This window comes from Tursiops truncatus, chromosome 5, assembly GCF_011762595.2.
Source record: "Tursiops truncatus isolate mTurTru1 chromosome 5, mTurTru1.mat.Y, whole genome shotgun sequence".
Taxonomy (NCBI): Eukaryota; Metazoa; Chordata; class Mammalia; order Artiodactyla; family Delphinidae; genus Tursiops; species Tursiops truncatus.
This window is the reverse complement of record NC_047038.1, coordinates 91,201,510-91,216,219: the sequence shown is the minus strand read 5'-3', so window position 1 is coordinate 91,216,219 and position 14,710 is coordinate 91,201,510. Positions and strand designations below refer to the sequence as shown.

The 14,710-nt window shown below is 40.6% G+C and overlaps 1 protein-coding gene across 2 annotated transcripts in view; it reads left to right on the top strand.

The window, feature by feature from the left end:
- Window positions 1-14,384, top strand: part of PPEF2 (protein phosphatase with EF-hand domain 2) — a 63,806-nt gene extending 49,422 nt beyond the window's left edge. For both annotated transcript variants that reach the window (XM_073805354.1, XM_073805353.1), the window contains exon 17: window positions 965-14,384. In XM_073805354.1, the coding sequence (XP_073661455.1) occupies window positions 965-1,167 (203 nt within the window). In that variant the 3' untranslated portion in view covers window positions 1,168-14,384. The remainder of the gene's footprint in view (window positions 1-964) is intronic.
- Window positions 14,385-14,710: the final 326 nt, after the last annotated feature.

The following is a 14,710-nucleotide window of genomic DNA, read 5'->3' as shown; positions in this document are numbered from 1 at the left end:
CAAATATTTTCTCTGATTTTATGGGTTATCTCTTCACTTTTTTGGTAGTGTTTTCTGATGCACAAAAGTTTTTAAAAAGTCCAATTTATTTTTTCTCTTATTTTTTGTGTTTTTGGTGTCATATCTAAGAAAAACTAGTAACTGAAGATCATAAGGACTTAACACCTATGTATTCATCCAAGAGTTTTACAGTTTTAGCTCTTACAGTTGGGTCTTTGATCCATTTTGAGTTAATTTTTGTTTGCAGTGCAAGGTAGGGGTCTAGCTTCATTTTTTGCATGTGGATATCCAGTTGTCCCCTACCATCTGTTGAAAAAATTATCCTTCACCTGTTGAATGGTCTTGGAACCCTCGTAAATAGTCAACTGAGGGAATTCCCTGGCTGTCCAGTGGTTAGAACTCCATGCTTTCACTGAGGAGGGCACGGATTTGATCCCTGGCTAGGGAACTAAGGTCCCGCAAGCAACGTGGTGCAGCCCAAGAAAGGAAAAAAAAAATTCAACTGACCATAGATATATAGGTCCAAAACCTTTTTACAAGCAGATTAAATTAGCGTATGTTTAGGATGATTTAATGCAGGGTTTCTCAGCAGTGGCATTACTTACATCTTGGCTTGAGTAATTCTTTGTTTTGGTGCCCATCCTGTACATTTTAGGGTGTTTAGTAACATCCCTGGCCTTTACCTACTAGATGCAGTAACACCCTACCCCCACCCCAGTCATGACAATCAAAAATGTCTCAAAACATTTCTAAATGTCCCTATAAGGAGAGGAACACTATTGCTTCCCGCTCAGAACCACTGATTAAGTGGTTCAGTACTATCCTCTTGGGAGTTTAAAGTGGATTCTAGGCCTTGGGTGCCTTTGTTTAACGGTAGGAAGCAGGTATCCTTGCAAGAATGTCAGAGGAAATGAGCACTGAAAACTAGACTGACTCACTAAAGTGACTTGCTTTCTCTGGTAAGGGTTCATTTCACTGGACGAGTTCAGGCAGACTTGGAAGCTGTTCAGCTCTCATATGAACATTGATGTCACTGACGACTGCATCTGTGACCTTGCCCGGAGCATTGACTTCAACAAAGATGGCCACATTGACATCAATGAGTTCCTGGAGGCCTTCCGCCTTGTGGAGCAATCCTGCTCAAAGGGTTATGCATCAGATTGCTGACAAGCCACAAACACTAATAACAGTGACTGCAGCAGCCCAGATAATACACTAAAGGCCAGTCTGGTCCCCATCATCCAAGGTGCCTTGTAAGCAATGCTGAGCTCATTGTGGGAATATCTCCCTTATTCTCCATAGCTTTGTGGAACTTTATGCTGAGAATTTGCCTACCAGTATGCATCAGAATCACCTGTGTATTCAGGTGAATTCTACCAAACATACGAAGAAGAACTTTTACCAATCCTTCTCAAACTCTTCCAAAAGATTCAAGAGGAGGGAACACTCCCAAAAACATGCTATGAAGCCACCATCATCCTGATACCTAAACCAGACAAAGATACCACCAAAAAAGAAAGTTACAGGCCGATATCTTTGATGAATATAGATGCAAAAATTATCAAAAAAAATTATCAAACTGAATCCAGCAATGCGTAAACAAGATCATACACCACGACCAAGTGGGATTCATCCCAAGTTCACAAGTTTGGTTCAACATACGCAAATCAGTGTGATACACCACATCAACAAAAGAAAAGACAAAAACCACATAATCATCTCAATACATACAGAAGAAGCATCTGACAAAATTCAACATTCATTCATGATAAAAACTCTTACCAAAATGCGTATAGAAGGAACATATCTCAACATAATAAAAGCTATTTATGACAAACCCACAGCCAATATAATACTCAATGGTGAAAAGCTGAAAGACTTACTGTGAATATCTGGAACGAGACAAGGATGCCCACTCTCGACACTTCTATTCAACATAGTATTGGAAGTCATAGCCAAAGCAATCAGAAAAGAAATAAAAGGTATCCAAATTGGCAGGGAATAGGTAAAATTGTCATCATATGCAGATGACATGATACCATATATAGAAAACCCTAAAGACTCCGCACAAAACCTACTGGAACTGATCAATGAATTCAGCAAGGTAGCAGGATACAAGAGTAACATACAGAAATTCGTTGCATTTCTTTACACCAGCAATGAAATATCAGAAAGGGAACGTAAAAACACAATATGTTTTAAAATCACACCAAAAAAAAATAAAATACTTAGGAATAAACCGGACCAAGGAGGTGAAAGACTGATATGCTGAGAACTATAAAACATTAATAAAGGAAATTAAAGATGATTCAAAGAAATGAAAGATATCCCATGCTCTTGGCCTGGAAGAATTAATATTGTGAAAATGGCCATACTACCCAAAGCAATCTACAGATTTAATGTGATCCCTATCAAATTACCCATGACATTTTTCACAGAACTAAAACAAATAATCCTAAAATTTATATGGAACCATAAAGACCCTGAATTGCCAAAGCAATCCTAAGGAAAAAGAACAAAAGAGGAGGCTTCCCTGGTGGCACAGTGGTTAAGAATCCACCTGCCAATGCAGGGGACACAGGTTTGAGCCCTGGTCCAGGAATATCCCACATGCCATGGAGCAACTAAGTCTGTGAGCCACAACTACTGAGCCTGCATGCCACAACTACTGAAGCTCACGCTCCTAGAGCCTGTGCTCCACAACGAGAGAAGCCACTGCAATGAGAAGCCCGCGCACCACAACAAAGAGTAGCCCCCACTCGCCGCAACAAGAGAAAAGCCCTCACGCAGCAATGAAGACCCAACACAGCCATAAATAAATAAATAAAAATTAAAAAATAAAAAAGAACAAAGGAGGAGGCATAACCCTCCCAGACTTCAAACAATACTACAAAGCTACAGTAATCAAAACAGTGTGGTATTGGCACAAAAACAGACATATGGATCAAAGGGACAGAATAGAGACCCCAGTAATAAACCCACACACCTATGGTCAATCTTTGACAAAGGAAGCAAGGCTATAAAATGAGAAAAAGACAGTTTCTTTAGCGAGTGGTGCTTTTTAAGGTGGTTCTTTAGCAAGTCTACAAATAACAAATGCTGGATAGGGTGTGGAAAAAAGGGAACCCTCCTACACTCTTGGTGGGAATGTAAGTTGGTGCAGCCACTATGGAAAATAGTATGGAGGTTCCTCAGAAAACTAAAAATAGAATTACCATATTATCCAGCAACCCCACTCCCTGGGCATATATCCAGACAAAACTATAATTCAAAAAGATACATGCACCCCTATGTTCATAGCAGCATTATTCATAATAGCCAAGACATGGAAACAACCTAAATGTCCATCGACAGATGAATGGATAAAGAAGATGTGGTACATATATACAATGGAATACTACTCAGCCATAAAGAAGAGGGAAATAATGCCATTTGCAGCAACATGGATGCAACTGGAGATTATCATACTAAGTGAAGAGAAAGACAAATACCATATGATATCACTTATATGTGGAATCTAAAATATGGCACAAATGAACCTATCTATGAAACAGAAACAGAATCACAGATATAGAGAACAGACTTGTGGTTGCCAAAGGGATGGGAGAGAAGGGGAGGGATGGACTGCGAGTTTGGGGTTAGTAGGTGCAAACTATTACTTACAGAATTGATAAACAACAAGGTCCTATTGTATAGCACAGGGAACTATATTCAGTATCCTGGGATAAACCGTAATGGAAAATAATATAAAAAAGAATGTATATATGTGTATAGCTGGGTTACTTTGCTCTACAGCACAAATTAACGCAATATTATAAATCAAATATACTTCAATAAAAAATAATAATCACCTGTGTATTTGGGGGTGGGGATGAGGTTAGAGTGTTTCTGCATACTTTTAAATACATAGGTGCCCTATCCCATTTCAGAATTTTCGCAAGGTAGGACCCAGGTATAAGTATTTTAAAATTCTGAAGTCTATCCCACTTAAGAACCACGGATAATTCAACCCCTTCATTGTATACCTTTTATTTATTGTTTTTATAATGTCTTGTTCATAAAGGAAAGTTGTGAAAAATTGTTTGTGTAATCCCATGACCCAAACATATGGATTCTTTTCATTATTTACTTTTTCTTGTTAAAACTAAAATGTTTATATAATTTAATGTTCTGCTTTTGTTTTATAAATTGACATCTGTGTTGCTACATACTCTTCATGATTATTCCTGTAATGGCTGCATAATTTCAAATAGATGCAATATAATCTATTCAGCCATGCTCCAATTGTTAAACATGTGTATTATTTCCAGTTTTTAATTATTATAAATAATACTATGGTTAATAACTTTGTGCACATAGCTGGTTTCATAAAAAGCTCTTGAATTATACATTTTCTTAGGCTAGACTCCCAGGAATCAGATTACTTTGTCAAATGTTGGAGAGTCTATAAAAAGATTTACTGTAAGGCTCATGTGATTATGGGAGCTGAAAAGTCCCAAGATCTGCAGTTCAGCAAGCTGGAGACGCTGGAGAGTTGATGGTGTGGTTCCAGTCTGAGTCTGAAGGCAGGAGAAGACCAATATTCCAGCTTAAAGACTGTCAAGCAGAGAGAAAGAATTTTTTCTTACTCAGCCTTTTTTTACTTTTATTTTTTTATACAGCAGGTTCTTATTAGTCATCAATTTTATACACATCAGTATCTACATGTCAATACGTTTGTTCTCTACATCTGTGTCTCAACTTCTGCCCTGCAAATCGGTTCATCTGTACCATTTTTCTACATTCCACATACATACGTTAATAGACGATATTTGTTTTTCTCTTTCTGACTTACTTCACTCTGTATGACAGTCTCTAGATCCATCCATGTCTCAAAAAATGACTCAATTTCGTTCCTTTTTATGGCTGAGTAATATTCCATTGAATATATGTACCACATCTTCTTTATCCATTCGTCTGTCAATGGACATTTAGGTTGCTTCCATGACCTGGCTATTGTAAATAGTGCTGCAATGAACATTGGGGTGCATGTGTCTTTTTGAATTATGGTTTTCTTTGGGTATATGCCAGTAGTGGGATTTCTGAGTCATATGGTAATTCTATTTTTAGTTTTTTTAAGGAACCTCCATACTGTTCTCCATAGTGACTGTATCAATTTGCATTCCCACCAACAGTGCAAGAGAGTTCCCTTTTCTCCACACCCTCTCCAGCATTTGTTGTTTGTAGATTTTCTGATGATGCCCATTCTAACTGGTGTGAGGTGATACCTCATTGTAGTTTTGATTTGCATTTCTGTAATAATTAGTGATGTTAAGCAGCTTTTCATGTGCTTCTTGGCCACCTGTATATCTTCTTTGGAGAAATGTCTATTTAGGTCTTCTGCCCATTTTTTTTTTTTTTAAACCAGGACCAATTTTATTTTTATTTATTTATTTATGGCTGTGTCGAGTCTTCGTTTCTGTGCGAGGGCTTTCTCTAGTTGTGGCAAGCGGGGGCCACTCTTCATCGCAGTGCGCGGACCTCTCACTATCACGGCCTCTCTTGTTGCAGAGCACAGGCTCCAGAGGCACAGGCTCAGTAATTGTGGTTCACGGGCCCAGGTGCTCCGCGGCATGTGGGATCTTCCCAGACCAGGGCTCGAACCCGTGTCCCCTGCATTGGCAGGCAGATTCTCAACCATTGTGCCACCAGGGAAGCCCCCTTGTGCCCAGTTTTGGATTGGGTTGTTTGTTTTTTCAATATTGAGCTGCATGAGCTGTTTATATATTTTGGAGATTAATCCTTTGTCTGTTCATTTGCAAATATTTTCCCTCATTCTGAAGGTTGTCTTTTTGTCTTGTTTATGGTTTCCTTTGCTGTGCAAAAGCTTTGAAGCTTCATTAGGTCCCATTTGTTTATTTTTGTTTTTATTACCATTACTCTAGGAGGTGGATCAAAGAAGATCTTGCTCTGATTTATGTCCAAGAGTGTTCTTCTTATGTTTTCCTCTAAGAGTTTTATAGTGTCCGGTCTTACAGTTAGGTCTCGAATCCATTTTGAGTTTATTTTTGTGTATGGTGTTAGGGAGTGTTCTAATTTCATTCTTTTACATGTAGCTAATCCAGTTTTCCCAGCACCACTTATTGAAGAGACTGTCTTTTCTCCATTGTATATCCTTGCCAACTTTGTCATAGATTAGTTGACCATCGGTGTGTGTGTTTTTCTCTGGGCTCTCTATCTTGTTCCATTGATCTATGTTACTGTTTTTGTACAAGTACCATATTGTCTTGATGACTGTAGCTTTCTAGTAAGGTCTGAAGTAAGGGAGTCTGATTCCTCCAGCTCCGTTTTTCTCCCTCAAGACTGCTTTGGCTATTCGCGGTCTTATGTGTCTCCATACAAATTTTAAGACTTCTTGTTCTAGTTCTGTAAAAAATGCCATTGGTAATATGATAGGGATTGCATTGAATCTGCAGATTGCTTTGGGTAGTATAGTCATTTTCACAATATTGATTCTTCCAATCCAAGAACATGGTATATCTCTCCATCTGTTGGTATCATCTTTAACTTCTTTCATCAGTGTCTTATAGTTTTCTGCATACAGGTCTTTTGTCTCCCTAGGTAGGTTTATTCCTAGGTATTTTATTCTTTTTGTTGCAATGGTAAATGGGAGTGTTTCCTTAATTTCTCTTTCAGATTTTTCATCATTAGTGTATACGAATGCAAGAGATTTCTGTGCACTAGTTTTGTATCTTGCAAATTTACCACATTCATTGATGAGCTCTAGTAGCCTTCTGGTGGCATTTTTAGGATTCTCTATGTATAGTATCATATCATCTGCAAACAGTGACAGTTTTACTTCTTCTTTTCCAATTTGTATTTCTTTTTCTTCTCTGATTGCCATGGCTAGGGCTTCCAAAACTATGTTGAATAATAGTGGTGAGACTGGACATCCTTGTCTTGTTCCTGAAATTAGAGGAAATGCTTTCAGTTTTTCACAATTGAGAATCATGTTTGCTGTGGGTGTGTTGCATACGGCCTCTATTATGTTGAGGTAGGTTCCCTCTGTGCCCACTTTCTGGAGAGTTTTTATCATAAATTGTTGTTGAATTTTGTCAAAAGCTTTTTCTGCACCTATTGAGATGATCATATGGTTTTATTCTTCAGTTTGTTAATATGGTGTATCACATTGATTGATATGCATATATCAAAGAATCCTTGCATCCCTGGAATAAACCCCGCTCAATCACGGTGTATGATCCTTTTAATGTGCTGTTGAATTCTGTTTGCTAGTATTTTGTTGAGGATTTTTGCATCTATATTCATCAGTGATATTGGTCTGTAATTTTCTTTTTTTGTAGGATCTTTGTCTGGTTTTGGTATTAGAGTGATGGTGGCCTCATAGAATGAGTGTGGGAGTGTTTCTTCCTCTGCAATTTTTTGAAAGAGTTTGAGAAGGATGAATGTTAGCTCTTCTCTAAATGTTTGAATGAATTCCCCTGTGAAGCCATCTGGTCCTGGACTTTTGTTTGTTGGAAGATTTTTAATCACAGTTTCAATTTCACTTACTTGTGATTGTTCTGTTCATATTTTCTATTTCTTCCTGGTTCAGTCTTGGTAGGTTATACCTTTCTAAGAATTTGTCCATTTCTTCCAGGTTGTCCATTTTATTGGCATAGTGTTGCTTGTCCTAGTCTCTTAGGATGTTTTGTATTTCTGCAGTGTCTGTTGTAACTTCTCCTTTTTCATTTCTAATTTTCTTGATTTGAGTCCTCTCCCTCTTTTTCTTGATCAGTCTGGCTAATGATTTAGCAATTTTGTTTATCTTCTCAAAGAACCAGCTTTTAGTTTTATTGATCTTTGCTATTGTGTTCTTTGTTTCTATTTCATTTATTTCTACTCTGATCTTGATTTCTTTCCTTCTGCTAACTTTAGGTTTTGTTTGTTCATCTTTCTCTAGTTCCTTTAGGTGTAATGTTAGATTGTTTATTTGAGACTTTTCTCGTTTCTTGAGGTAGTATTGTATAGCTATAAACTTCCCTCCTAGAACTGCTTTTGCTGCATCCCATAGGTTTTGGATCATCGTGTATTCATTGTCATTTGTCTCTAGGTATTTTTTGATTTCCTCTTTGATTTTTCACTGATCTTTTGGTTATTTAGTAACGTACTGTTTAGCCTCCATGTGTTTGTGTTAATTTTTTTCCCCTGTAATTCATTTCTCATCTCATAGCGTTGTGGTCAGAAAAGATGCTTGATATGATTTCAATTTTCTTAAATTTACTGAGGCTTGATTTGTGACCCAAGATGTGATCTATCCTGGAGAATGTTCCGTGCACACTTGAGAAGAAAGTGTAATCTGCTGTTTTTGGATGGAATGTCTTATAAATGTCAATTAAATCTATCTGGTTTATTGTGTCATTTAAAGCTTCTGTTTCCTTATTTTCATTTTGGATGATCTGTCCATTGGTGTAAGTGAGGTGTTAAAGTCCCCCACTATTATTGTGTTACTGTCGATTTCCTCTTTTAGAGCTGTTAGCAGTCACCTTATGTATTGAGGTGCTCGTACGTTGGGTGCATATATATTTATAATTGTTATATCTTCTTCTTGGATTGATCCCTTGATCATTATGTAGTGTCCTTCCTTGTCTCTTGTCACATTCTTTATTTTAAAGTCTATTTTATCTGATATGAGTATTGCTACTCCAGGTTTCTTTTGATTCCCATTTTCATGGAATACCTTTTTCCATCCCCTCACTTTCAGTCTGTATGTGTCTCTAGGTCTGAAGTGGGTCTCTTGTAGACAGCATATAGATGGGTCTTGTTTTTGTCTCCATTCAGCAAGCCTGTGTCTTTTGGTTGGAGCATTTAATCCATTAACATTTAAGGTAATTATCGATATGTATGTTCCTATGACCATTTTCTTAATTGTTTTGGGTTTGTTTTTTTAGGTCCTCTTCTTCTCTTGTGTTTCCCACGTAGAAAAGTTCCTTTAGCATTTGCTGTAGAGCTGCTTTGGTGGTGCTGAATTCTCTTAGCTTTTGCTTGTCTGTAAATCTTTTGATTTCTCCATGGAATCTGAATGAGATCCTTGCTGGGTAGAGTAATCTTGGTTGTAGGTTCTTCCCTTTCATCACTTTAAGTATATGATGCCACTCCCTTCTGGCTTGTAGAGTTTCTGCTGAGAAATCAGCTGTTAACCTTATGGGAGTTCCTTTGTATGTTGTCCTTTTTGCTTTGCTGCTTTCAATTTTTCTTTGTCTTTAATTTTTGCCAATTTGATTACTATGTGTCTCAGCGTGTTTCTCCTTTGATTTATCCTGTATGGGACTCGCTGCACTTCCTGGTCTTGGGTGGCTATTTCCTTTCCCATGTTAGGGAAGTTTTTGACTACAATATCTTCAAATATTTTCTCTGGTCATTTCTCTGTCTCTTCGCCTTCTGGGACCCCTATAATGTGAATGTTTTTGCATTTAATGTTGTCCCAGAGGTCTCTTAGGCTGTCTTCATTTCTTTTCATTCTTTTTTCTTTATTCTGTTCCACAGCAGTGCATTCCACCATTCTATCTTCCAGGTCACTTATCCGTTCTGCTGCCTCAGTTATTCTGCTATTGATTCCTTCTAGTGTAGTTTTCATTTCAGTTATTGTATTGTTCATCTCTGTTCTTTAATCCTTGTACGTCTTTGTTAAACATTTCTTGCATCTTCTCGATCTTTGCCTCCATTCTTTTTCTGAGGTCCTGGATCATCTTCACTATCATTATTCTGTACTCTTTTTCTGGAAGGTTGCCTGTCTCCACTTCATTTAGTTGTTTTTCTGGGGTTTTATGTTGTTCCTTCATCTGGTACATAGCCCTCTGCCTTTTCATCTTGTCTCTCTTTCTGTGAATGTGTTTTTTTCCCACAGGCTCCAGGTTTGTAGTTCCTCTTGCTTCTGCTGTCTGCCCTCTGGTGGATGTGGCTATCTAAGAGGCCTGTGCAAGTTTCCTGATGGGAGGGACTGGTGGTAGGTAGAGTTAACTGTTGCTCTGGTGGGCAGCACTCAGTAAAACTTTAATCTGCCTGACTGCTGAGGGTGAGGCTGTGTTCCCTCCCTGTTGGTTGTTTGGCCTGAGGCAACCCAACAGTAGAGCCTACCTGGGCTCTTTGGTGGGGCTAATGGCGGACTCTGGGAAGGCTCATGCCAAGGTGTATTTCCCGGAACTTCTGCTGCCAGTGTCCTTGTCCCCACAGTGAGCCACAGCCATGTCCCACCTCTGCAGGAGACCCTCCAACACTAGCAGGTAGGTCTGGTTCAGTCTCCCCTGGGGTCACTGCTCTTTCCCCTGTGTCCTGATGCACACACTACTTTATGTGTGCCCTCCAAGAGTGGAGTCTCTTTTTCCCCCAGTCCTGTTGAAGTCCTGCAATCAAATCCCACTAGCCTTCAAAGGCTGATTCTCTAGGAATTCCTCCTCCCGTTGCCAGACCCCCAGGTTGGGAAGCCTGACGTGGGACTCAGAACCTTCACTCCAGTGGGTGGACTTCTGTGGTATAAGCGTTCTCCAGTCTGTGAGTCACCCACCCAGCAGTTATGGGATTTGATTTTACTGTGATTGCGCCCCTCATACCATCTCATTGTGGCTTCTCCTTTGTCTTTGGATGTGGGGTGTCTTTTTTGGTGAGTTCCAGTGTCCTCCTGTTGATGACTGTCTAGCAGCTAGTTGTGATTCTGGTGTTCTCACAAGAGGGGATGAGAGCACGTCCTTCTACTCCGCTATCTTCATTCTTGCATGATATTTTTGTTTCTGAGTAAAAAACTATAGGTTGCTAATACAGTTGCCATGAGCCACATGTGGCTGCTGAGTACTTGGAACACGATGACTCCAAGTGTAGAGAGGTGTGCTTTTGTTGGTTCCTGGGACATGCTGAGCTTTCCCCTGCTTGAGTCTCGCACTGCTGAAAGGCCTTTGCTCTGATGGTGATTGTCTCTGGTTCAGCTCACCTCAGAGAGGCTACTCCTGTCCCCAGGCACCAGAGGGACTCTTAACTGTATCACCTTGTGCTCTGGGGCTTGCTGATGATGGTCAAGGGGACCTGGAAGGAGGATCCAGATGGAGCAGCCCCACTGGAAGGCCCAAGAGTGTCTGACGGGGTTCGTGGCCTGTGCAGAGGGGTGATTGCGAGGTCGTGAGAAATGGCTGGACCGCCCTGGGACCGTGCAGGGTTGCAAGGCACCGGGAGGCCGGGCGACGGCTGCACAGGACCTCAGGGAGAGGGCAAGCTCAGAAGGGCGCCTCTGGGCCAGTGGTTCTAAGCTAACATCAAGGTCTGCTGGTTCGTGGTAGCCGCAGCACCCACGGTGGTCCCCCACCTGACGGCGGCCCAGGCCAGCACTTTCCAGGTGCCCTCTGGAACCGCCTAGCCCACGAGGAGGGTCATTCTCATCCCAATGAGTCACCTGGACTCGGGCAAGGGGCACGGCCCAAGGTCACAGAGCCAGCCAGTGAAGGAGGTGGATTCAAACCCAGAGCCGGGCCAACGTTACCGGGCCTTTCTTGGCGGGTCAGAGCCGAGGCTGCCCACCCGATGTATCCCAGGGACCGGACTGGCCTGCAGACCCGGTGGCGGGGGCACGGAGCGCTGGGGCATCTGGGAGCCTGTCAAAGAGCTCAGCCTTTTATTCTCTTCAGGACTTAAATGAATTGGATGAGGCCCACCCACATTGGGGAGGCCAACCTGCTTTACTCGGTCTACTGATTCAGATGTTAATCTCATCCAGAAGCACCCTCACAGATATACCCAGAAATAATATTTAACCAGATATCTTGGCACCCCATGGCCAAGTTGACACATAACATTAATCGTCACAGGTGTGAACATTTTAACGACAGATTGCTTTCCAGGACGAAGCATAGTTGTTTCACTAAAAACTCACGAGCTTAGAATACAGTCATTTCTAATTTTTGCTAAAGGTGAACAATGGTGCTTCCTTGCTATTTTAATATGCATTTCTTTGATTAGCATCTGCCCTACCTCATTTGTAAAGTAAGGAAATTGAGGTCCAGCTGGGTATGTAATCTAGTTAATGACACAACCAAGACCAGAACCCTTGATCCCTGGCTCCATCCACTGTCCTTTCCAGTTTTTTCAGGACAAACTAGGTTTGTTTGGTTTGACTATAAACAATCCCCGTTTCTCCTGCCCTCTTTTCTTGTTTGGCAAACACACCCTGAGGTGACCCCGGCCCCCAGTGATATCCTGCCTCCCGGTGGCCACACCTTTGTGGGTTTCCCCTCTCCATGTGTTGCAGGCAGGACCTGTGACTTGCTTTTGAGCAATATAGAATACGGCAAAGGTGATGGGGTGTTACTCCTGTGATTATACTGCATTATATAAAATCCCATGTTAGTAGAGTGGAACGGGAGATTCTCTTTGCTGGCTTGAGGAAACAAGCAGCCGTGTTGAGGGAACCCACATGACAAGGAACTTTGGGTGTCCTGTAGGATCTGCAGACAGCTTCCAACTGATGGCTATGAAAAGCCAGGGCCTTCACTCATACAAGGAAATAACTTTTGCAAACAACCTGACTTAGCTTGGAAGCAGCTTCTTCCAGATGTAGTTGATCCTCCCGGTGAGGAGGCCTCCTGGCCAACACCTTGACTGCAGGCTTGTGAGACCCTGAGCTGAAGATCCAGTAAAGCTGTGCCCAGACTCTTGACCCACAGAAACTGTGAGATAATAAATGTGTGTTGTTTTAATCCACTCCGTTTGTGGTTATTTGTTTCACAGCATAGAAAACCAACACACTGTGCTTCCTGGAAAACTTTTCATTTTCTTATTCCATTACTCCAGAAAAGTGAGTACAGTGAGTACAGTCTGGAGAAAAGTTCAGATATTTTAGTGAATACCTATGGCCCATGTGTTTACCTTGCCTGATTCATTAACTGAGAGACCAAGTATACTAATGAATTCACATTTATATCTGTCTGACGTATCTCGTGAAAACAGTTAAAACTCAGCAAATGAAGTATGTGTTGTTTCCCCTCTGCCCCTTCTTTGCGATTAAAGGTAAATAGGACTCTGAGGCTTCAGAATAACTCAGAGAGGATGAGTTAGAGCCCTGGGGGTTACTATGTATAGGAATATATTGTGGAGAGGAGCCCCTGAAGACGTCTCTCCAACCAAAGGCAAGGGTGGGGCTTAAAGGCAAAAGCCACAAAGCTTCACAAGGTAACATGATGGGTCAGTTTAAACAAGTCCTCGGCTTCTCAGTTCAGGATTGGTTGGTTGTAGTGAGGCTTGGAGTGTCAACGGCTGAACTCCGAGTTCCTTCCTTGAGTCTAGATAGCATAGTCACAGGTTCCCATCAGGCCCTTCTCACTCTAATCAGTTTTCTGGGAAGCAGTTTCTCTGGCTCCTTCTTCAGGGGCCCTCACTGCTGTTTACACACTTCAGGCTCTGTGTTCTGTGGGCAAGTCCTATTTGCACACTCAAGGCTCAGAGAAAATTTCCTTTATCCATTTGCATAGTGAATTAATAGGGGGGTGGTTTCAAGGGAGTTTTAATTTAAAAGAAATTTTTAAATGGCTCTAGGAAGAAATAGCAAAATCATGACTCTAATCCAGTGATTTAGCCTTAACTGCTCATTAAAATCATCTGGGGAGCTTTTAAAACATAGGATGCCTGTGACCCCACTCCAGAACAGTGAAATCAAAATCTCTGAGTAAGAGGCCGCGCTTATCAGAATGTTTTAAAGGCTCCCCAGGTGATTCTAACGCGCAGCCGGGCTCCAATACTGCGTATCTAATTGGTTTACCCTGCAATAGGGAAGGGTGATTATTTGCTAAGACATTAACTGCTACTTGTACTAGTGTAACTGTAAATATGGGAGGCCAATTCAGAAACCTAACATTTTCAGATTTAGATGAGGAAACTGCTAAATAACCCCCAATAGTATTACCAGACACAAGGAAGCCTTGTGTCAGACGGAACATACATACTTCTCCACTTGGATATTTAATGGGCATCTCAAAACTTAACATTTCCAAAATAATATATTCCCCCCAAAATCTATTCCTTTCATGAGCTTTCCCAGCTGATTAAATGTCAGTTTCATTCCACCAGTTTCTTAGGCAAAAGGCAAACAAAAACACACACCTCTGTTTTTCTTGTTTCCCACAACCGATCCTTCAGCAAATCTTGTTGACTCTACCTTCAGAACACGTCCAGAATTGAACCCCTTCTGACTCCTCCACTGCTACCTCCCTAGTCTAAACCATATGATTTCTCACCAGTCTCCCCACTTCCTCCCTTACTTGTATTGCAGTGATTCTCAAAGTTTTTGATCACAGGATCCCTTTATGCTGTTAAAAATGAAGATTCCAAAGAGCTTTTGTTTATGTATGTTTACTGTATTAGAAATTGAAACTGAGAAATATTTTACTTATCAATCATTTTAAAATAAAAACTATACTTATATGTTAATACAAATAACATATTTTTAAACTTTTTATTTTGCAATAATTGGAGACTCAGAAGAAGTTGAAAAATAATGCCAAGAGATCCCAGGTTTCCATCACCCACCTTCCCTCAGTGGTGACATCTTACTTAACCACAGTACATTATCAAAACCAAATTGATAATAAATAGCATATTTTAAAGATTAATTATATATCCCTACAACAAACAAAATTCCATGAAAAGCATGGCATTTTTACATATTTCCAAATCTCTTTAATATCTGGCTTAATTG